The 22,002-nt window shown below is 30.5% G+C and overlaps 11 protein-coding genes and 1 non-coding gene across 12 annotated transcripts, besides 7 other annotated features; 4 read left to right on the forward strand and 8 right to left on the reverse strand.

Annotated features, from left to right (window-relative positions):
* Positions 1-2,932: part of a mobile genetic element that runs on past the window's edge.
* TVAGG3_0479380 (uncharacterized protein) lies at positions 589-1,257 on the reverse strand (the record flags this gene model as incomplete). Its single annotated transcript, XM_051235796.1, has 1 exon — positions 589-1,257. One exon carries the CDS (start codon positions 1,255-1,257, stop codon positions 589-591), a length of 669 nt encoding a protein of 222 aa, XP_051093620.1.
* On the reverse strand, positions 1,539-1,691 carry TVAGG3_0479390 (uncharacterized protein; the record flags this gene model as incomplete). Its single annotated transcript, XM_051235797.1, has 1 exon — positions 1,539-1,691. One exon carries the CDS (start codon positions 1,689-1,691, stop codon positions 1,539-1,541), a length of 153 nt encoding a protein of 50 aa, XP_051093621.1.
* TVAGG3_0479400 (uncharacterized protein) lies at positions 1,819-2,190 on the reverse strand (the record flags this gene model as incomplete). The annotated part of the gene is made up of 1 exon (XM_051235798.1): positions 1,819-2,190. One exon carries the CDS (start codon positions 2,188-2,190, stop codon positions 1,819-1,821), a length of 372 nt encoding a protein of 123 aa, XP_051093622.1.
* Positions 2,933-3,277: 345 nt separating the features above from the next.
* Positions 3,278-4,723, reverse strand: TVAGG3_0479410 (uncharacterized protein; the record flags this gene model as incomplete). Its single annotated transcript, XM_051235799.1, has 1 exon — positions 3,278-4,723. The coding sequence occupies one exon, from the start codon at positions 4,721-4,723 to the stop codon at positions 3,278-3,280; it is 1,446 nt and encodes a 481-aa protein (XP_051093623.1).
* A 69-nt stretch (positions 4,724-4,792) lies between these two features.
* TVAGG3_0479420 (uncharacterized protein) lies at positions 4,793-5,008 on the forward strand (the record flags this gene model as incomplete). The annotated part of the gene is made up of 1 exon (XM_001584103.1): positions 4,793-5,008. One exon carries the CDS (start codon positions 4,793-4,795, stop codon positions 5,006-5,008), a length of 216 nt encoding a protein of 71 aa, XP_001584153.1.
* Positions 5,009-5,068: 60 nt separating this feature from the next.
* TVAGG3_0479430 (N-acetylmuramoyl-l-alanine amidase family) lies at positions 5,069-5,305 on the reverse strand (the record flags this gene model as incomplete). The annotated part of the gene is made up of 1 exon (XM_051235800.1): positions 5,069-5,305. The coding sequence occupies one exon, from the start codon at positions 5,303-5,305 to the stop codon at positions 5,069-5,071; it is 237 nt and encodes a 78-aa protein (XP_051093624.1).
* A 2,168-nt stretch (positions 5,306-7,473) lies between these two features.
* TVAGG3_0479440 (uncharacterized protein) lies at positions 7,474-8,842 on the forward strand (the record flags this gene model as incomplete). The annotated part of the gene is made up of 1 exon (XM_001584102.2): positions 7,711-8,628. One exon carries the CDS (start codon positions 7,711-7,713, stop codon positions 8,626-8,628), a length of 918 nt encoding a protein of 305 aa, XP_001584152.1.
* A 141-nt stretch (positions 8,843-8,983) lies between these two features.
* TVAGG3_0479450 (uncharacterized protein) lies at positions 8,984-9,756 on the forward strand (the record flags this gene model as incomplete). The annotated part of the gene is made up of 1 exon (XM_001584101.2): positions 8,986-9,465. One exon carries the CDS (start codon positions 8,986-8,988, stop codon positions 9,463-9,465), a length of 480 nt encoding a protein of 159 aa, XP_001584151.1.
* A 101-nt stretch (positions 9,757-9,857) lies between these two features.
* On the forward strand, positions 9,858-11,847 carry TVAGG3_0479460 (uncharacterized protein; the record flags this gene model as incomplete). The annotated part of the gene is made up of 1 exon (XM_001584100.1): positions 9,860-11,767. The coding sequence occupies one exon, from the start codon at positions 9,860-9,862 to the stop codon at positions 11,765-11,767; it is 1,908 nt and encodes a 635-aa protein (XP_001584150.1).
* Positions 11,848-11,914: 67 nt separating this feature from the next.
* On the reverse strand, positions 11,915-11,986 carry TVAGG3_0479470. Its single transcript has one exon. It is a non-coding gene; the product is annotated as a tRNA-Glu (tRNA).
* Positions 11,987-12,106: 120 nt separating this feature from the next.
* Positions 12,107-14,506, reverse strand: TVAGG3_0479480 (uncharacterized protein; the record flags this gene model as incomplete). Its single annotated transcript, XM_001584099.1, has 1 exon — positions 12,269-14,461. One exon carries the CDS (start codon positions 14,459-14,461, stop codon positions 12,269-12,271), a length of 2,193 nt encoding a protein of 730 aa, XP_001584149.1.
* Positions 14,507-15,727: 1,221 nt separating this feature from the next.
* Positions 15,728-15,850: a mobile genetic element.
* A 1,564-nt stretch (positions 15,851-17,414) lies between these two features.
* Positions 17,415-17,800: a mobile genetic element.
* Positions 17,801-18,032: 232 nt separating this feature from the next.
* Positions 18,033-18,337: a mobile genetic element.
* A 152-nt stretch (positions 18,338-18,489) lies between these two features.
* Positions 18,490-19,224: a mobile genetic element.
* TVAGG3_0479530 (MULE transposase domain-containing protein) lies at positions 18,788-19,168 on the reverse strand (the record flags this gene model as incomplete). The annotated part of the gene is made up of 1 exon (XM_001584098.1): positions 18,788-19,168. The coding sequence occupies one exon, from the start codon at positions 19,166-19,168 to the stop codon at positions 18,788-18,790; it is 381 nt and encodes a 126-aa protein (XP_001584148.1).
* Positions 19,225-19,938: 714 nt separating the features above from the next.
* Positions 19,939-20,621: a mobile genetic element.
* A 117-nt stretch (positions 20,622-20,738) lies between these two features.
* Positions 20,739-20,775: a mobile genetic element.
* Positions 20,776-22,002: the final 1,227 nt, after the last annotated feature.

Below are 22,002 nucleotides of genomic sequence, written 5' to 3' on the forward strand. Positions count from 1 at the left end.
ACCACTCACAGAAACGAGAGTAACATTATAAATTCCGCTAACTGTTAAATTTAATTCACAGTTATTATTCGAAATAATATTGATAATTGACATTTTTATTACGATTAAAAATATGGTAAAGCGTTATTTTCCAGTGATAAATAAAACTAGAATAAGATTACCTCAAGAATTCATAAATTCAACGAATAAGAAATTCATTCATGTTATAAATTTTAGTGTTTTCAGAAAATATGAGTCAGTGTCATATTCATCAACAGGTTATATTTCACTTCATTCAAATTTAGTTCAATCAAACCCATATAATGACCATTTCATAAGATTTTCAGATGGTATTAAAAATGTAATTGATAGATTAAAATATGAACAGATTGACAATATCGAATTTTTGGAATTTTGGTTTAAATATCCCGATGGAAAAAAGATTAAAGTTAAAGATAAAGCTGATACTATAACAAAAACAATTACAATGACCGATCTGGATAGTGGGGAACAAAAAGAAATAAAACAAACGATAGAAACTGGTGAAATGTCAATTATTATTGATTATGATTCAAAGGATTATTATTCGATAATGTTAATGCTTGAATATTAAATAGCCTTAACAAAGAATTTTTCAAGTGATATTTTATATTCATCAACTATTTTATTATAAATATCATTATATGTTAAATGAAGTTCAGTTGTTGTTCCGTTCTTTGATATCTTAATTGTGCTAATATCCTTTATAGGATTTATTTTTGCAACTGTTCCGCAGCATGAAACCTCATCATCTATGAAAAATTGAATCTTAACGTCTGAATCTTGAACATCACAAAGAATGGCGATAATGTGAATTAATGATTCATAAGGTAAAATAATTAAACCAGATTGGTCAATTAAATTTATTATTGAATCATAATTATTAATTATTATATCACGGTAAATTTTCATTAATTCAGAATTAATGTCTATTTTATATGGGTTCTCGATGTTTGATGAAAGAGGTGGGGGGTATGTTGGATAAGTGGGAATTTCAACAGGTTCTTTACTGGGTTCAGATAAAATGATTGGGTCTCCATCTTCTTTATTTTGCTCCTCCTCCTTTTTCGGTAAGTCACGAGTTAATAAATTTGGTTGAGTTGCTGACCTTGTTAATTCAGGGCTAACATTAACTTTAACATTTTGAATAATTCGTGATTTATCATCATTTACGTTATAACCAACCGTAATCTCTGCTTTTGCGTTAGTGTTCTTTTGACTAGTGAAACGTCTTCTCATTTATATTCGAATAAAAAAAATATATTTAAACTTTTATTTTGCTGGAAGTTTTGAATCTATTATTCCCTGTATTTGTTCTTGAAGTTGATTTTTAGCTGGTTCATTGTAATTAATAGACCTAATATATTCATTAATTGCATTCTTATAATCATCTGATTTCTCAAATTTTCTTTTATCTAATTCCTTAACTAAATCATAAGTTAAACCTCGTTGCTGATATAATGGTTTCTTAATTAAATCTTTGAATGCTTGAGATAAAGCACCTGATGCAATTCTTGCTACTATAATTGGTTGGAATTGATGTTTAAGTTCATCTTTAACATTTGCGAAAACTGGATCGAATAAAGCAACTTTAAAGAATTTCTTAGCTGAAATTTCAGGTCTAATATTTGCATATTGACCATCAAACTGGTTAGAATATTGTGGTAATCCATCCGGTCCCTCTTCAATAGCATTTAATTCTTCATTGAAATAAGAATATGGATTATAACGGTATGAATTAATTGGACCATTTTCACCTTCTCCAATGTATTGTTTAACAGCTTTTCCATTTTCATCAAATTACATAGGATAACGTTCATTATATGCTTTACGTTTAGGATAATCAGTTATAGTTAATTTGTAACCATTTATGACTTTAATATTACCTTGACCATCAGTAACGAAAACTTCATTTATACCATCAGGTTTTCCATTTGGACCCGTAATGTCTGCTTCGTGTGCTTCCCAATTTGGACCTTGACGTTTGGCATATGCTTGAGCTTCTGGTAATGTTAAAACGTTTCTCATTTGTTTAACATCTTTTTGAAGACCAGCAACAATATGAACTAATTCTTTCATTCCATCGGGAACTTTCATAGTTCTATTATATGCACCCTTTTTGTTTGTCCCTTGTTTTAATGGAACCTGTAAAAGATTTGCTATTTCTGTCATGTTTAATTATAAATAAAAAATAAAAATTAATTATAAAAAGTTAATCAAATTTAACACCTCCTTTATTTAAATCAACTATTATTTTTCCATGTTCACCTAATTGCTGATATTGTGTGTAAAGTTCATTAATGCTCATTGGTAAATTCACTTGATAAAGCATAACGTTCAACTGTTGACGACTAAACCCACTGAAAATGACAAGGGTTGATAGATTTGATTTAATGTTTGTGCTTAATGCTTTGAAATATTGAACAGCCATAAAGAATGAACACTGAATGTGTCGACATTGGGTTAATAACTGATTAAAATAAGATTTCTCATTTGTTATTAGTTTTGATTTCACTGCATCATCTAGAAAAATGAGTGAATGCAAAAATTCTCTATCAAAATTTGAAATAGAAAGTGTTTCAAATAATTCATCCCGTTGTTTATCAATAATTTTATCCTCTAATCCTTGCTTCTTGATTGTATTATATAATTCTTTATACATTAAAAAGTTTTTTAAATAATCTTCTGCTTCTTCTTGTGATAAATAAATAATTGGAATTTTGATTAAATGCTTTAAAGATTCAAATGTATCATCTGAAGGTGAACCTGAACGGTTGATATAAATTAACACATGTGAATAGGGGGAAGTGTTAGCAATAATGATAATTTGTTTTAATATCGTTAATGTTTTACCTTTATTCTGTTTACCAATTGCTGCAGTGATTGAATTTAAGTAACATTCAGAATATGGAATTTTCATTAATTTTTCCTTAGATAGAGCATTTCTATTATCACTCAATGCTTCATTAATCATATCATCTACGTATGTATTATATACTCCTGCTAATTCTTCATAAGGGGTGGATGAATTTAAATCCATTTAATCAAAAATAAATTTATAATTTTAAACATTTCTATTCATCAATATTTCATCATATGAACTTCTATACTGTGGTGGTGTACCTGTTGGATGATATTTCAAACCTTCATCCGGTGTCCATGTCCAATATGTAGTCCTAGTAAACCAAACCTGAGGAGGATTTGTCACCTTTGAACAGTAAGTGTCATTTTCACCCTGAATGATTGGATAAGCTTTCACTTATACTGTAACTTGTGAGTTGAAAGTTTCTAATCCATCAAAGAATATACCCGCTCCATCACGTTGAACTGGAATAGTGCATAAGAATGAAGTTTGGTCTTTCCATGTTCTAGCTAATGGCGTGCCATCATCTGCATTCAGTGGTCTAGTTAATGAGTCCTCGTATTCTTCTGTGCATTCATTCACTCCATCTAAATCAGAAGCTTGAAGCATACGTGTAAAGAATATGTCGCCCACTGTGGTCATCGCTTGATCGGGGAAGTTTCTGGAATCTATAGTGACCTGAAGACCTCGAAGCATTGGATTTTCTAAAACTGTTCTTTGCATTGCATTCTTCGGAAATGCTAACACAACATCTGTAACATTATGAAGAGCGTATGAGAAATCTGAGCTAATACCTTCAGGAGTGATGCAACCTCCATTTAGTGAACGAACGTCAATATGTTGAGCTGGAATCATGAATGGATCTTCCTTACTGAATAAACGTGGTATTGCTTTAACTGATTCTTCAATTAAACCGTATCCTGGTGTAATGCATTTATCCTCTAAAACTTCCATCTTTGTGCATGAAATAATAACGTCATCAACTGTTGCGTCAGCAGATGTAGCGGCTAAGCTTGTAATTAATTTGGCAGGAAGTCCGATTTGTTGGAATTTGCGATCATATTTATAAACATGATTCATAATCTTTTCATAATTTTCATCAGTTATCTTTTCATAAACGTAATTTTGTAAATCAGCAACTCTTAACGGGTCAACCTGACAAAATACTAAAGTATCCCTGAAAACATAATATTTAAGAATGATATCACCAAATGATTTAGGATAATCATCGAACGCCTGAAATGCTAACAAATCATTTACCGGAATAATCATATCAAAAGTGACATCAACTTCTTCATTTGCTTTCTTGAAAACTTCTGAAGGGTCAATATATTTACCACATACTGAGTTATCATATTTTTGAACATTATTATATAACGAATGAACAAACTTTTTAACTTTCCTTTCTGATTTTGGTTTATATGTTGCAAATGCGAAAGATTCACGGGCGCAATCCATCTGAAGATAACCGGCATCACCTCTTTCAGTTTCTACTTCTAATTGTTTAAAGCTTTGATTTGATGATTTGTAACCAACGAATAAACGTATGCATTTAAAAGCGGCATCACATGTGAAAGCTTTATTTGAAACAAGAGTTGCTTTAACTTTGCGTTTAATATATGTGTCACCTAATTGGTTCACATCATGAGCTGGATTTGTAATTCTTAAATGAGTTTGTTTATCATCAAAAAATGGAGCATCAGAGTCATAGCATGAACTTTCAAGTTCTCTATAATATCTTCTACCGTCATTCTTTGCGAATATTTCATTTATCTTTTCGAATGAATGAAACACATTTCCATTAATCGGTTTAGTGTTTGGCACCAAATAGTTAGTCGTCATTTATTAATAAATAAAAAATCAAAATTAAAAGATGAAAATGAATTTTTAATTTTAATGAAATAATCAACTATGGCTGCAGGTATATTTAAGAAACTGTGGGATAAAGTAAAAAGAGGAGCGAGTAAAGTTTGGGAAACATTGAAGAAGGGAGCAAATTGGATATTTAAGAATAAAGAAGCAATTAGTGACGTTGCTGAATCAATAACACCAAAAGCTGCCCCAATAAGAGAAGTTTTAAATAAAGGAGAAAAAGTTTATCAAAGACTACAACCGATACTAAGATAAAAATAATTTTAAGCCGCTAAGCGGCGAGATGATCCATAGGATCTCATATTTATTTTTCCACTATCTACCTCCTATTTTATTAAGTATTCCTTCAGCAATTCCACCAACTGCGTTACCTGCTTGTGCTCCCATCGCTGGATTACCTGCTTTAGTACCTAATACTCCACCTATGATAGTTCCTGCCGTTTTCGCTACTGGTGCCAAAAAGTTTGCAACGGGTTTAATAATCTTTTTATGAACCCAACCCGCAGCTTTCTTAATTCCATCCCATAATTTTTTAAAGAATCCTGCAGCCATTTCTGATTTAATATTAATTAAAAAATATATTTCATCACTTATATTCTAATTTTTATTTAATAATAAATGAAACCGATTTTAAAAATAAATGAAACAGAGGAGGGAGAAATAAATGAAAGTGAAAATGTTCAACAAAAAATAAACGTTGTTAAACCAATTACTGAAATAAAAATTTTTTCATCTGTTGAAGAATTTAATGACTATTATGCTAATAATAAAAAATTATTTGAAGAATTGACAACGTGTAAATTGAATAAAATGTTTAAAGTTGATGGATTCAAAATTTCAAAAATAAAAGGGGTGGTTAGTTTGAAATCTATTCCTCAATCAAGAATCACCTCATTAATGAAAATAGATGATTTAACAAAAAGAATAGAAGAGATTGAAGAAAGAATGAATCAAATAATTGATTTCATAAATTCAAATAATCGCATGTGGGCAATTTTAACGACATTTTTTAACGCGATACGAGCGTAAGTCCATAGAATGTGTTTTGAGGGAAACTATAAAAATCCAAAATAGAGGTAAGTGCGCCATTATTACCTGCGAAGTTACATGGAATAAATCGAAGAGTAAGTACAAGATGATCTTGCATCTTTCCAAGTAAATGAAATTTATTAAAATTAAGATGATAATATTCATTTATAGTATGTGTATGATGTTGTTTTCAAAAATTTCTTCAAATAAAATGCAGAGAGAGGGTCAAAGTTGCTATTTGTCACTTTTCCACAAGAATATAATGGGGAAAAAGTTATCATATAGTTGATCTCATTCACTAAGGTGAGAGATGCGTGTAGTGTAATGGGATAAAACAATGGATTGCTGCTCTAAGTCCTAGGTTCGAGACACATTGGCTTCATTTTTCTCTTTTTATTGACGTAAACTATTCAATTTTTGTGTTCTCCATTCAAATTTCAGAATTTTTTTTGCAGATTTCACGCTACATTCGAAGTTACCTTTTGTAACAACCACCACTGCCTACGAAAGACGAAAGTGTGTCACGATTTCACCCGGAAATCCGATGGTTGTTTAAGAGTAAGCACTTTTGGTCGTATATTAATTTAACTAATATGAATTTGGATTGTGCTTTCCTTATTGATGTAATGATATTTTCACTAATAAAAAATGAAATATACACAAGAAAAAATTATTCAAAAATTATCATTGCATTTTATTTGAAGAAATTTTGAAAACACATCATACACATACTATAAATGAATATTATCATCTTAATTTTAATAAATTTCATTTACTTGGAAAGATGCAAGATCATCTTGTACTTACTCTTCGATTTATTCCATGTAACTTCGCAGGTAATAATGGCGCACTTACCTCTATTTTGGATTTTTATAGTTTCCCTCAAAACACATTCTATGGACTTACGCTCGTATCGCGTTAAAAAATGTCGTTAAAATTGAACCGCGCCTGACTCCATTATATTTATACCTCCTTTCATACCTGTTGTCAAAATGTCATGTTGTCATCATTTTAAAAGAAGTTAAATAACCTGGTGACACATGGTGACGTAGTGACACCTTCAGTTATTCAAAAATAATTAATCGCGGAATATCTGACATCATCTATATATATAGCTTCTTTTATAAAAGATAAAAAAATAAATTATTTTTTATTTCATTATGGTAGTGAATCTTTTATTCATGAAAATAATTATTTTTAATTTCTTTTACTCTCTCGTACATACTAGATTTAAAGAATTCAGAACATTTCCCATAATCTCCTAAATGTTTTCTTATCTTATTGGTTTTCCATTCATTATATGAAACTGTATAAACTTTATCTTTATCTTTGCATCTTTCATCTCTTCCAATATATTTATATTTCAATTTTGATTTATTGGTTTCATATTCATTAGCGTTTAATAATTCACAGTCTTCCTTTTTAAATATATTTTAATGCATCGTCTATATATATATAGATGTAACAAAAAGTCACACAACCCTTCATATCCTACTAAAATCGCTCGATATTGTATGAATTCTTACGTTTACAAAAAAGTCACAAAACCCTTCATATCCTACTACTTTATATTTGTTTCAAAAATATTAAATCTCTCAATACGGATCTAATGGGCTACATCAATGATAATCTTTTTCTATAAATCTCAGAGTTCTTGATGATACGAGCAGCAAGCACCATAAAAAATATAGAAAAAATTCACTTTTTATAAAATGATTTTTTCGCTTTTCATTTTTAGTTTTGAAACATGGATTGAATACAATGACGACACTTGGGAAAAATTGGTCGCTCATAGTTTTGAGAAACCTATATTCACCCTCTGTTTTTCTCCATATTGTCCACATTGTCAAGGGCTTCCTGAAGGATTTCAGCGTTTCAACAGAGAATTAGGAAATAGATCTGATATTTATATCATGACAATTAATTGCATGACTCAATACGGCTGCGCAAGACATCATACCCGCAGAACTCCAACAATTTCCTTAGTTATGGGTAATGACTGGAGATATTGGTCACACTCACCCGAAAGAGGACAAGAAGGTTGGGATAGATGGATAAATCAAACAATGAAATCTTTACTCCGCAAAATACATACTGAACAAGAATTAATTGACGCTCAATTTGAACCAAAAGATGGAGGATCAACATTTTATGCTCAAATTCCATCAGAAAATCATTCATTTCTCGAAACTTTCAGAAACCATTCGAAATTCTTCAAAATATATAACGATACATTCGTTTACTCAGTAAATTCATCGCTCACAAACCCAATCGTTACAGCATACCAAAAACCGGGTTGTCCAGTTATTTACAACTCCAAAGTCGAGCCATTATATGCATTCTTCGATAGACACAAATTCGGAGCATTACATAAATATCCATACTCGGAATTGTCAAAGATTCCAATTTTCAAAGTTGCCGCTTTATATTTCGTAAAAGGCAATCTAAAGCAGGTTCAAAGAAGGAATTTACAGCTTGCTGCACAAAATGAGTGTAGTAATACAGTTTACGGATGGGTTGATATGAAAGAAGAAGTTGATGAAAAAGAAAATTCAAAATATTTGAGATTTATTCGAGCATACGACCTCCCGTTAATGGTATTTATTGACAGAAGAAGCGAAACTACCGCTGTTTGGAAGAAAGCGTTGCTAAGAGCAAAAACAGAATTAATTCCAAATTTGTTCAAGAAGGCAGAATCAGCTCAACCTAAGGTTGTTTCTCAGCCCAGGATTTCACCAATTTCGTTAATTTTAGGAACAATTTTTGGAATTTTTGCTTACTTCGCATTTTCTTATTTCTATCCTCTCTTAAAACCTCACAAAGCACAACGTTATAATGAGGTGTGATGTTTATAATTATTTTTGTTTGTAATTTTCTAAAATATTATTTTTGATTTTAACAAATATTCATCCACTTGAAAACTTCTATCTAGATTTCACTTTGTGCAAATAAATCTATTGCTTTAGAGAGTTTAAAGCAAAAAAATTTTATATCCAAATTTTATATTCAGCCAAATGACACCAGCTTGTTCAAATTGTCTTAATAATTGCCTATGTGAACTTAAGCTCGCTATTATTGGATACAATTACAAAAATTATCTTGATTTTATGAAAATTTTCCGTAATTTTAGAATCTTTCTCTTACTAATATTGCGTTGTTAAAATTTTATAAATTATCGTTAGATTTTATCAACAGAAGATAAAATGGATGACTCGTTATTTGGACCTTGGAAGCTCGATCCACCAATAAATAAATGGCATGAATTCAAAATTGGTAAATTAGATGCATGGTATCAAGTTTCGGCCAATTCTCTTCAACCTGCAACTTCAGATAAATCTTCAGACAAATTATCTGAGCGCTCATTAAGCGACACACAAAATTCTTTAATTCCTCGTTTATCAAAGAAGACAAAATCAAATCAAAGTATCCAAGAACCAGTTGAAAATTCGCCAGAAAAATTTGCACCAAAACCTCAGCCTAGATTTGGAATCAGAGACAAGTGGGATGAGCCAAGGAGTTTTGAATTATTCATTTCAGCTCCACAATATTCTTTACTTGGCTGGCCTACATCTTTTTCTTCAATTGATGAAGCGATTGGATCTTCTAAAGAATTAGTTTCGCCTAAACAGCCAAGTGGAAGACCACAAAAACAAAGAAAATCTGGAATTCCAACAAAAAGATGAATAACATCTTTAATTTCGTTTATGACTTATCTGCATATCATGATTTCGTCTCATCTTATATTAATTGTTTGAAATTTTAAATCAAATACTATTTAATTAACTTTTTTTTTATTTTCATATCTTTCATCTGTACTGAGCTTTCTACAAATATCTTTCTTAAAACCTTAATGGAGATCAATTGATATCATATCGATTATGCTAAATGACCAAAATTATAAGAATTTATTAAAATTATTTTGGATTGATTATTTGAACAAATAATAACCAGCAACTTAAATTCTTATCAATAAAGAGCTATAGCCCATTCTTTTAAGTCAACAATCCTATATAAATCCTTGAGATTTTTTCATTTTTTATTGTTTGAAAAGGATGAAAAGAGAATAAAAGTGACACGATGAATGATTTAAGTTCGAAATTCCAGAGTCTGAAAGCTCAAATTACTAGTTTTAGGCATTCTATTTCCCAAGAGAGCGAGAAAATAGAGAACTTGTACGGTGGTTACGAGCTTGCAACGAAGGAAGCATCACTTCGAGCAAAGATAAGGGAATTTTACTATGTTAAGTGGAAAAATGCACTCTTTATGAAGTTGATAAAGCAAAAACATACACCAGAAAAATCAATTTCTTCAAGAAATAATCATCAAGAATTTCATACACGAGATATCAATATTGCCGACCAAAATTCATACAGAGCATCTAGCATACAAGATTCAAGCAATTATGAGCATCCAAGACGTTCAAGAATTCCTCCAAAAATAATTTCTAAAAAATATTCGCCAGTTATTGATGAACCACCTGCAATACGAGTGAAAAGACCTGAAAGATCTATCACATTGACATCTTCTGATGATGAAGAGTCAGAAATCGTAATAAAAGCTCGTCAATTACTTTTAAACACAAATAATGCTATTGAAGCCATGAATGCGAAGAAGAACCCACCACCAAGGAATACTTTTGCCGAAAGACTTGAAAAAATTAAACTAAAACCTCTTTCACCTAAAAATTCACCAGAAAAACAAAAAATAACACAAATACAGCCTCCAAGTGATTCCGAAAAGTTTACAAAACAAGAGCGATCAATACTATCAAACAGTGACGACGAAAATTTACAAGTTTCTCCATATGCAAGCGATGAAGAGATGATTGACATTTCTCCTTACGCTACCGAGTCAGATAACGAAAAAGAAGTCATACAGATCTCACCTTACAATTCAGAATCCGAAGAAGAAGAAATTAAAATTCAAATCAGTCCTTATCAGTCAGAATCAGATGAAGATGACATAATAGACAAAATACATGATAGCGAACTACTTGGCAGCAACCACGTCGAAATTAAAAAGAAAATAGAGAAAGAATTTGATGAAATTGGAATTTCATCAAATCTGGCATCAACTGAGAAGCCAGACGATGTAAGCAGTTACAAATTCAACTATAATGTATCAAATGTTGAATCAGAACAAGGAAAAGACTATCAAATTTCGGAATTTAAAGTTAATGAGCCACAAATTTCCGAAATAACTAATGAAGACAATGAAGAAGAGGAAGATATTCCAGAATCCCAGCCATCCTACAATAATCACCTCACAATTAACGATGTAATCTCTGTTGACGATTACGATGTTCCGAAAGAAGGAGGTGAACTTCCCCCGGACTTATCGTCCATTCAATCTTTTGGCCACGAAGTTTTCAACAATGAAAACGAGCAACACTATAATATGGACTCTTTGAACGATGCTGAGTCAGATGGGACCATGACAACAGCCACAAACAACACAGATCAAGCAGGTGTTGTTGAAAATATCAAAATTGAAGAAAATGAAGAAGAAATGGAAGATGAAAATTTCTCTGATGATGAAATCAAGTTGCCTGATGAACAAGATATCGACGGATATAATGATGATCAAAATAAACAGGATATTGATGATGATTTGAACCAATCAAAAGAAATTGCTGATGAAATTCTTAAAAATCCAGTAGTTATTCCTAAACCAACACCACCCAAAGAAACAAAACCATTGCCAATCCAATCCCAACAGAATATACCAGTTCAACAACAAAATATTTCACAAAAATCTGATGAAACGCCAAAACAAGTAATTCAAGAAGATGATGACGAGATATTTGTTCTTCAGCCTACAAATACGCGTGAAATACATCTTGATGATGAAAAAACAGAAGAAAAAGATGAAATTCCACAAAAACAAGATCCAAATGATATTGAATCGATGCCAGTTATTGATGAAACAGATTTAGATGATCCAGTCAATCAAGATACTGATATTCCTGTAATTTCTCTTGATTGAAATTATTTTTTCGAAAAAATTAAAAATTGTATGTTTTATTACATTGTTTTATTTTTTTATCCTTTATAACCATTATAAAACACCTCAAAAATCATTGATATTTTTTCTATTTTTCTTGATGATGAAAAAATTAAAAAAGAAAAATTTTTCCGATACGGGGAGTCGAACCCCGATCCTGTGGATGAAAACCACATATCCTAACCGCTGAACGATATCGGATTCACATGTTTTATTTTCCATTTTATTTATAAAAATAACTGACATTATTCCTATTTGCGTTGAAAGAGGTTTTAATTTATCTAACATATAATGTTCTTATATTGTTTATATAGAATTTATGTCTAACATCAAATCTGAAACTATAAATAGCATGAGAACCCCTCTAAATAGCAAGCCTAAGTTTTCTAACGTAATCACAATCTGAAAACACTCTTTTTGCTTGAATAATAAACAAGTATTCTTTATATTACAAAAATTAAACATTAATACAAAAAAATAACTCTACAATTTTGATTCATATTGCTTCAACTTTTGTTGAGCAGCAATAGCTCTTGCTTCTGTTGTTTTCTGGATAGCTCTAATCTCAGAAAGACTCAATCTTGTCTCATTAAGTTCTTTTGTGCATCTTTCCAAAGCTAATTTCAAAGCCGCATCTGTTTGCAATGCTTGTTCAAGTCTTCTCTTGTAGTCTTCCAAACAAGTATCATTTCTTAGCTTCTCTGATGATCTCTGCTGCCTTTCAAGGTCGAGTTCTGATTGCAAACCTTGCAAAGAGTTCTTTTTAATTTGATTCATTTCTTCAACGACTTTTTCATGGACTTTTGCAAGTTTTTGAAGTTTGCTTTCATACTTCTGTTTAACATTAGCAATTGCTTCTTCAAAATTCTTGTTATCGTGATCAGATTTGATAACTTCACGTTGTTGCAAATTAAGGATTGTTAGCTTTTGTTCTTCAATTGTACGCTTGGCTTCAACAAGTTCTGTTTGAAGCTTATCGTTAATTGGAGACTTTTCTTCTTTTGATGGAGAAGATTTAATTGTTTCTTTGAGTTTCTTGATGATTTGCTTCTGTTCATCACACTTCTTAGCAAGTTTAATCAAATCTTGGTCTTTGAACTGGGGTTCTTCAGTAATTTTAATTGGAGATTCAAATTTCCTTGAATATGTATTGATAACTTCACGGAGTTCTGCATTAGATGCTTTTTCTTGCTCAAGAAGAGAGATTTGGTGCTTCATCTGCTCTTGGAGTAAGTCATTTTCTTTTCTAAGGTCTAATGCGTTGTTTGCTCCTTGTAAAAGCCTCTTATATGAAAGGAGTAAGAGCTTTGATATTGCCTGAACTGCAATTCCTGCTTCTTTGGATACGTTAACAATGAAATCAGAAATTGAATTTTCTAGTTGATTTTCTGGAAGAGATAATATCCTAGTAATCTCATTCCTGATTCTAGCTGGTAATTTAAATGACTCTGCCTTTTGGTAATTGGCAAATTGGTTGACGAAAATCTGAGAATTTCCAATTGTTGTGCAAACCTTCTCGGAAAGTCCAGCAAGTAATTTAACTTGAGCACTCTGAGCTTTGAATTCTCTGACTAATGCAACAAAAGCTTCTTCGATGCTTGTTTTATATGCAATTCTTACAGATTCTGGTAATCCTGTAATAGAAACATCAGAAGCGAGATGGAAACCATCATCTTTAGGAGATTTTGTGATTTCTATTGGTTTTGAGACTCCTATTTCATCAATTTTTGTAATATAATTTTCCATTTTAGTAATTAACGTAATAAGTGATTTCCTTTGTTCTGTTAAGTTCTTTAAATCTTTATTTGCCATATCTTGGGCTATAGCTATTGCGTTAAAAGCGTCATTGTTATTTGCCTTTGCTTCCAATTGAACAATATGATTTTCCATTTCCTTAATTACAGATTGCTGCTCGTTTGTTAACTTTAACAATCTTTGGCATTCTTTTGTAGTATTCATTTCTGATGAAGTTAAACCTAAGTTTGTTTCTTTGTAATCTCGATTTTCAATAGTCAATTGATCATTAGCAGCAGCCAAATTTCTGTTTTCGTTCTTTAATGCCTCAATTTCTAAATTCATTTTTTGAATCTCTTGCATTAAAGCCTGCTTTTCGCTTAAAACTGCTTTGTATTCATCTTCCTTAATAGTATATGCTTGTAATTCAGAAATTTTAGCTTTGAGAGCTTCATTTTGTTGAACAATTTGAAAATTCTGAGAAACAAGCTCTGTGATCCTTCCATTGATAGCGCTTTTTTCTTGTTGAGCAATTTTTTCACGAGTATCAAGTTGAATTTTCAAATCTTCAGTTTGATCATGAGCCTCTTTTTCAATTGCTTCTATTTTTCGATCTTTGTAATCGCTAACAAGAGATAGAGTATATGCCAAAATCTTATATGCTTCAATAAATAGTTTATTTGGTCCAATATTATTGGAAGGGGCAAGTTTCATTTGCTCGAGATCATCAATAACTATCTGTGCTCTTCCTTCTATTTCACTTATTAAAGACTCTGTCCAGTTTGAAGGAGACTTTCCGTTTACTTTTTGCAATGATTTGTTTAAACTAACAATATGAGCATAAAAAGGATTGCTAAAGTTCCTATCAACATCATCACCTCCAGAAGTAATAACTTGTTCTAGAATACTTTGTCCTAGTTCTTCCAATTTTACTCCTTTCATAATAAAATTCAGTTTTTTATTTTTTTTAATTTTTTTTATTTGAAGGGAAGCTTCCGACCAGACAGCATTTTGATGTAATGAAGCCTCTACTCTATCATAGCAGTAATTGAATTGAAATTTGATCAGTAAATATCAATATGAACGATTATTAGCCTAGCTTGATATATTATAATTTGAGCATATTTCTGATAAATGAATATGATAATGCAATTTGAAATCTTTACCATGTGCTATTGCCAAATATCAGATAATCTGCGGATATAAGTAACTCATATTTCAAATATAGTTCATTTATTTCTCATCTCAATGTAAATTTATTATAAATTTTCAAATTCAACCAATATATTCTGCCACCCATTTAGCATGCGATTTATATGACAACAGTATAGCTTTGAATATTAATTACTGACCTAAGAATTAGCATATTGACATAATTGTGTGCTTCATAAAGACTTAGTTGCTAGAGGATTTAAGCAAAAATTTCAAGTTTGAATTGATATGAAAATATCTAAGGAAAAATTTAAATACTTTTGGTAAATTTGAAAAATTCATGGAAATTTTGCAAATATAACTATAACTCATTGCAGATATAAAAGAAAAATCTCTTGCATTTTTTTGGGAGATGATTCATGAAAAGAGATTTTTCTTATTCAACATCAATTTTCACTGCAAATAAAACACCATTTAATACAATGTAGATGACATTGAATCCAACAAAAACTCCAAAAGAAACAGCATCACCAAGTAAATCACCAACACCAGCGCCATCATTGGATCTAGCATTACTTAGATGGGAGAATCCAATAGACCATATTTCTCCTTATTTATGGATGGGTATTTGTATTTTGGCTTTAGTTGTTGTTTCGATTATTGTCATTGTTATTATTAGTTAAGAGAAAACTAAAGGTAATTGTACATAGATTGGAGGAGCTTCTGAATAATCAACAACATATGAATATACAGAATCCAGTTCGGAAGAAAATCAAGAGGAAGAAGAGCACAAAGTAAATGAAGAAAATGAAGGTTTAGTTTTGTTCTCTGAAAGAGAATTAACTGTAGAAACTGGAGAAAATTCTTACACACATTCAAGGGATTACGGAAATCCACTATAAATTATCTTCTCAGATTATTCTGATTGCACCGATTCCAAGCTTTCTAAAGAATTGGATGGAATCAAAAACTATAATAGTTTGCTAATATTATAAATAAAATGCTTGTATTCAACTATGCGATAATCAAATCTATTTTTTTTAAATAAAATTTTCTTTAAGGGTGCACTTACCACTTTCTGACACTCTCTCAAAAAGAGATATACGGGCGTGAAGATGTATAGAAAATAAAACCTTAAACAAGAAATTTGAGAGAATGTCAGAAAGTAGTAAGTGCACCCTTAATTCTAATGGAATGATCAAGTTCATTTCACACGATATCGAAGAAAATCCAGAACTAGTCCATTAATGAATATCACATGTTTATAATCTGCCGAATTCGTAACGAATATGTAGTTGATTATTTCACCAAAGCAATTACGGGGAAACAATTGATGCATCTTGGACCCCATTGGCAAAAACATCACTTAAACCTAGGGTTCACGACAGTATCGTCAGACAGTGTCTAATGCATAAAATAAAATGACAGTTCCTCTATGTTGGGTTGTTTCTGTGGACAACTGTTCTAAATAATGTCCAGAAGCCTCTTGAAAATATGGAATAAAAAAAAGCAAAGATATTGTAAAAATTATAATTTCATGTGTTAAAAACTGTGCATATTGCTTTTCATTTTTACATGGAATTATATCCTTTTCAATTTAGAGTTAGTTATTCTTTTTCTTTTTGGTATGTTTAACATATTTTTAGGTTAGTTATAACTAAAATCTTCTGCACCATGTTCAACTAATAAGTTAACGATTTCGTCTGATCCTGCTTCATGTGCAATTGAAAGAGGAGATTTAATAATATCAAGAGAATTTGATTAAACAATATTGAATATGAAAAGAAACAGAATGTTTTGAAATAATAGTTAATTTCATTTGATAAAAAAATGATGGATATTTATATAGAGATAATGTTATAAAATAATGATTACTATGAAAAGAAAGAAAATTTGATAAATAAATGATGGATATGAGAGGAAAGAAAATGTCATAAAAAATTGATCAAAATGAGAAGAAAGAAAGTGTCATAAAACAATGAAGAAAATGAAAAGAAGTAGAATAGTATAAAGAAATGATGAATATGAAAAGAAATATAATTCCATAAAACAAAGATGAAAATTAAACTAGATAGAATATTATATAACAATGAAGAATATGAAAAGAAATAGAATATAATAAAATAGTGATGAATATAATAAGAATGAGAAAAAGAATCATGTTAACATCAGCACCATGTTCAATCAAGCATTTAACAATTTCAAGCGATCCTGCTTCGATTGCAACAGATAGAGGGCATTCATTACTATTAAGAGAATTTGATTAAACAATATTGAATATGAAAAGAAAAAGATTTTCATTAAAACAATGGTTAATTTGAATTTTTTCGGAATTTGATAAATAAATGACAAATATGAAAAGAATAAGAATTACATCTAGCAATGATAAATACAAAAAGTATAAGAATGCTATAAAACTAAAATGAATATGAAAAGAGATAGAATGTAATAAAACAAAGAAGAATATGAAAAGAAATAGAATTGAATAAAACAATGAAGAATTTGGAAAGAAAAAGAATTCCATAAAACAATGATCAATATAAAAATAAATAGAATGTCATAAAACAATGATTAATATGAAAATAAATAGAATGTCATAAAACAATTATAAATATTAAAAGAAATAGAATGTCAAAAAATAATGAAGAATATTAGAAGAAATAGAATATAATAAAACAATGAAGAATATGAGAAGAACGAGAATGTGATAAATGTATAATCAATATGAAAAGATGGAGAATTAGAGATTGGGACAAAGTTGCAATTCGGCACTTTTTGTAAAAAAAATGGGGTCATACTCATAATGAATAGAGACTTATAGCCAAGTCTTGATATCATGCAGGGAGAATATACATTGATAAGCAATTATATTTTATAGTAGTAGTATTCAGAAATTCTTACAATTTACAATACAATTTTCAAAAATGGATAAAGACTTATAGCCAAGTCTTGATATCATGCAGGGAGAATATACATAGATAAGCAATTATATTTTATAGTAGTAGTATTCAGAAATTCTTACAATTTACAATACAATTTTCAAAAATGGATAAAGACTTATAGCCAAGTCTTGATATCATGCAGGGAGAATATACATAGATAAGCAATTATATTTTATAGTAGTAGTATCATAAGACAAATTACGGAAAGTGAACTCAAACAAAAAGTGACACAATGCATTTGCCAACCAAATAACTTTACAAAGCAAAAACTTAAATTACTTGTCAAGCTTACTATTCTTATTTTAACAATTAAAAAATTAAATTTTATTTTTTATTTAAAAAATCATCTTATATCATCTGATATATATATATAACAGCATTAATATTTCAATGATTCACAAATCAACTTTTTCATTATTTTGCACCCAAGTTTTTGAACTTTCTCGAGGGAATGAAAGGGTAAGAGGTATACATTATGAATATATACCTCTTACCCTTCCATTCCCTCTCTGACAGCGGGAAACTTTGTCTGAATGTTAAACTATTCAGACAAAGTTTCCCGCTGTTTGCGAAGGAATTGTTGGCTATGATGTACTGATTCATGATCAGTACATCATAGCCAACAATTCCTTATACAAAGTTCAAAAACTTGGGTGCAATCAGTTCTGATTGCACCCAAGTTTTTGAACTTTCTCGAGGGAATGAAAGGTAAGAGATATCCATTTCCTTTCACCTTCGTTCTCAATAATTAACTTATAAATTTTTTAAAGCAAAAAAAGTCTGATTTTTTTGACAAGTAAATATATAGTGAATTTATCCGACCAAATAAGTGTCACTTTTTCGGTTCACCTCACTTTCCGTAACTCGTCTTACAACAGTAGTATTCAGAAATTCTTACAATTTACAATACAATTTTCAAAAATGCATAAAGACTTATAGCCAAGTCTTGATATCATGCAGGGAGACTCTCTACAAATACAAAAATTGATTATCATAAGGAAATACAAATTTATCAATTTTCATGTGAAAATTACATAAATTTGTTCTCCAATAAATAGCAATAATACTTTGAATGTTATATTAAGTAATATAGCTTCAGGTAAATAAGCTTACACTTCAAAAATATACTGTTTATTCATTAATTTTAAAAAAAGTCCAAATTATCTAATCTTGCTTACTCTTCCTTTAAACTTCTTTGTGCCAAATTTAATATTGCCTTCAAAGATGGAATAAGGACATTAGGTTCAATCCTTCGGCTTTCGACAATTTCCAAAATGTGTTGAATTAATTTCAAACATTCATCGTGTTTTGAAGCTCTTTGCTCAACAATCTGATTACCTGCCCTTGTAAGAATTCTTACTGCTCTTTCTTCATTCAAAACATTAGCGACTTGAACCTTAATAATCGCATTTGGAATCACAACAGTGATGAGAGTTATGACGATGTCATCAATGCGCTCATTTTTCTTACCCAAGAAAAATGTTTGCTTTAATTGATGAAAGTGTGATTCCGCAATGTTATTCGTGGAATCACCTTCTCCACGATATAACATCATCCAATGTTCTTTGGTTCTTCTCCATTGTTTATCGAAATACTTCAAAGCGTGCGGTTTAGAGATGTGAAAACTTAAATTTTATAATCCCTGGGATGCACTTTCTTCGTTTTTTTTAAATTTTTGGGATAAATTTTGACATCTTTTTTTTTGCTGGCGACCCCCCCGTTTAGGGCATCAAAAAAACATGTTGTTTCGTTTCAAGATCGGGATATGTTGTGAACCCGACTTCTTTCATTAATGAAGTGATTTCTTAAGTTGAATAAAAACAAATTTGATTGAAATTCATACAAAATTTCTTTTTATCATTATTATTTAAGATGCTTTTTTATGTTGAATTGTTAATTTTTTTATTTCCACCTGGGATATTTTGAATTGGGCTAGCCCAATCCCACCTCTCAATTTTCTCTCAATTGGGCAATGGGGATCCCATATAAAATGTATTGTAACAAAATTTTACATGCATAATATAGTACAATTAAACAACATTCTAAAAATATTAAATTCACATCATTTACTTGAAGATTTTATATTTTCAACAAAAATTAATACAATAATTACATTAAATTGAGGAGATTTATAATATTTATTATAAATTAAAATATTATTACTCATTAATTTGTTGAAATATTGCATTTTAGTGGTAAAAATTAAAATTTAAGTTTACATGGAGAAAAAAAATTTTTAAATTCCAAAAAAAAATTCAATTGGGATAACGATAGGGACAAAAATTTAGAATCCCCATATGCTTGGGATAAAATCACATGACTAGTGCGGTTCTTCTTCTTCTAACATTGTTGTCAAGAACTCATATGTTTCATCAGACTCTTCAGCCAGCTTTTCTGCATTCGTTGCATCTGCACGTAATGTCAAAAAGTCCATTGCTAAATAGAAGTTCTCAAAATTCTGTGGATTGTCAAAATAGCTTCCAACTTTTGCACATGCGCGTAAAACATGCACAGCGCACCAACTGAGCTGCGCAAGAGGAAATCCGTCCTCAATTGCGCGAGCAATGTTTAGCGCACAGTCAGCGCTCCAATGCTGTGGATCCAGGTGCGCAAACTCACAGAATTTCACCAAACATTCTTGAATTTTTTCAGATGTCTGAGGGTTCACTAAAAAATAGCAAAAGGGGAAAATTGTGTTTTGACTTGTTTTCATTGTTACTGCAAACAATTGGATCTTTCCTTTAATTAAAGAATGAGTGGAATCGACGTGGAGAGGGTTATCAATGCTATGCACCAATTCTTTTGCAGCAAAAGGTGCATATATGATTGTAAACTCGGAAAAATCTCCATTGTAATCAAATTGAACGAGATCATCTGGGCACTCTTCCTGTAAATTATTCAAAAATGCTTCCAAAGAAGTGTAAGGATCGTTTGATAATCTTTGTGCAATAATCTCATCAAGGCGATAAAATTTGTGCTTTAAAGCATCAGTAGACTGCGCGAAAAGTAGGGTTGTTAAAAATATCAAAAATTAGCGTTTTGAAGACACCATGGTGTCTTATAATTTTCCCTTCCTTATTGGCGTGTAGAAATAAATGCGCCAATAGATTGAAGAAGAAGAATTGTAATAAACAGAAATTCATCAAAAGTGACAGCTCTCAATTTTTTGACATTTGTAAATTCTAAATTGAATGAGAAAAATGAAATAATACTAAGCATAATACAATATTCTAGATTTAATTATAATTAGGAAAAAGTTAGTTTTGAGAGTACTTTTCATAGGCATATAGAATGAAATCTTCTGAAAAATAATATCACATAAACTCATATTATTTTCTAATATATAACTATTTTTTAAAAAAAAAAGGTAGTGGGGCTTCCAGGCACTTCGTGCCCTCTAGCCCCGAAGATGTTTAGTATAAATGAAGTTTTTATTCGGAAAATTGTTAGTCTTCTGGTGTGAATTCGGAGGACTCTTCTTCTTCCTCCATTGCTTCTGGGAAGAAGCCTTCTTCTGGGTCGAAAACATTATATAATGTGTCGCTTTTCACAAATTATATATGTTTTCATGCTTTGTCACTTTTCTGTCACTTTTCAGGGAAAAAACATTTTTATTATTATATATAAATGAATTTTACAAAACCACCGTTACCGTTCTTTGGAAATAAGAGTAAATGTAAAGATATTATATTGAGAGAACTTAAGAAACTACCGAATGGTCTAACATTTGTAGATTTGTTCGGTGGAAGTTTCTATATATCCCATTTGTGCCATACAATATTCCCAGACTCAAAGATTATATGCAATGACTTCGACAACTATATGGACCGTCTCAAACATATTCCAGACACTAACAAAATATTGAAAGAGTTAAAAGAAAAGATACCTATAGGTAAGATGGAACGTATACCAGTAGATAACAAAAATATTGTGAGAGAGGTTTTGAAAAAAGCAGAATATATTGACTGGGATACGATATCTGCTAGACTATTATATAGTGGTTCTATAAGAGTTCATGACATTGAAACACTTATGTCAAAAGTTTTATATCTTAACTATACAAATGTTTTCAAAGAGGACATAGAAAAATATATTGAGGGTATAGAGTTTGTGAGATGTCATTGGACAGAGTTGTATGAAAAATATAAAGACAAGGAAAATGTTTTCTTTATAGTGGACCCGCCGTTCTATAACACATGGGATTTTCAATACCAAGTAGACTGGACTTTGAGAGACTCTTTAGAAACTTTAGACGTTTTACATAACCATCCATGCTTTTACTTTACATCCGATAAAAGTGGTTTGGAAACCGTTATGAGATGGTTAGAGGACATACATGACTATGAGTTTAGATATGACAAGATAGAATATGAGAGAGTCCTATAAACC

This window comes from Trichomonas vaginalis, chromosome II (genome assembly GCF_026262505.1).
Source record: "Trichomonas vaginalis G3 chromosome II, whole genome shotgun sequence".
Classification (NCBI taxonomy): Eukaryota; Parabasalia; order Trichomonadida; family Trichomonadidae; genus Trichomonas; species Trichomonas vaginalis.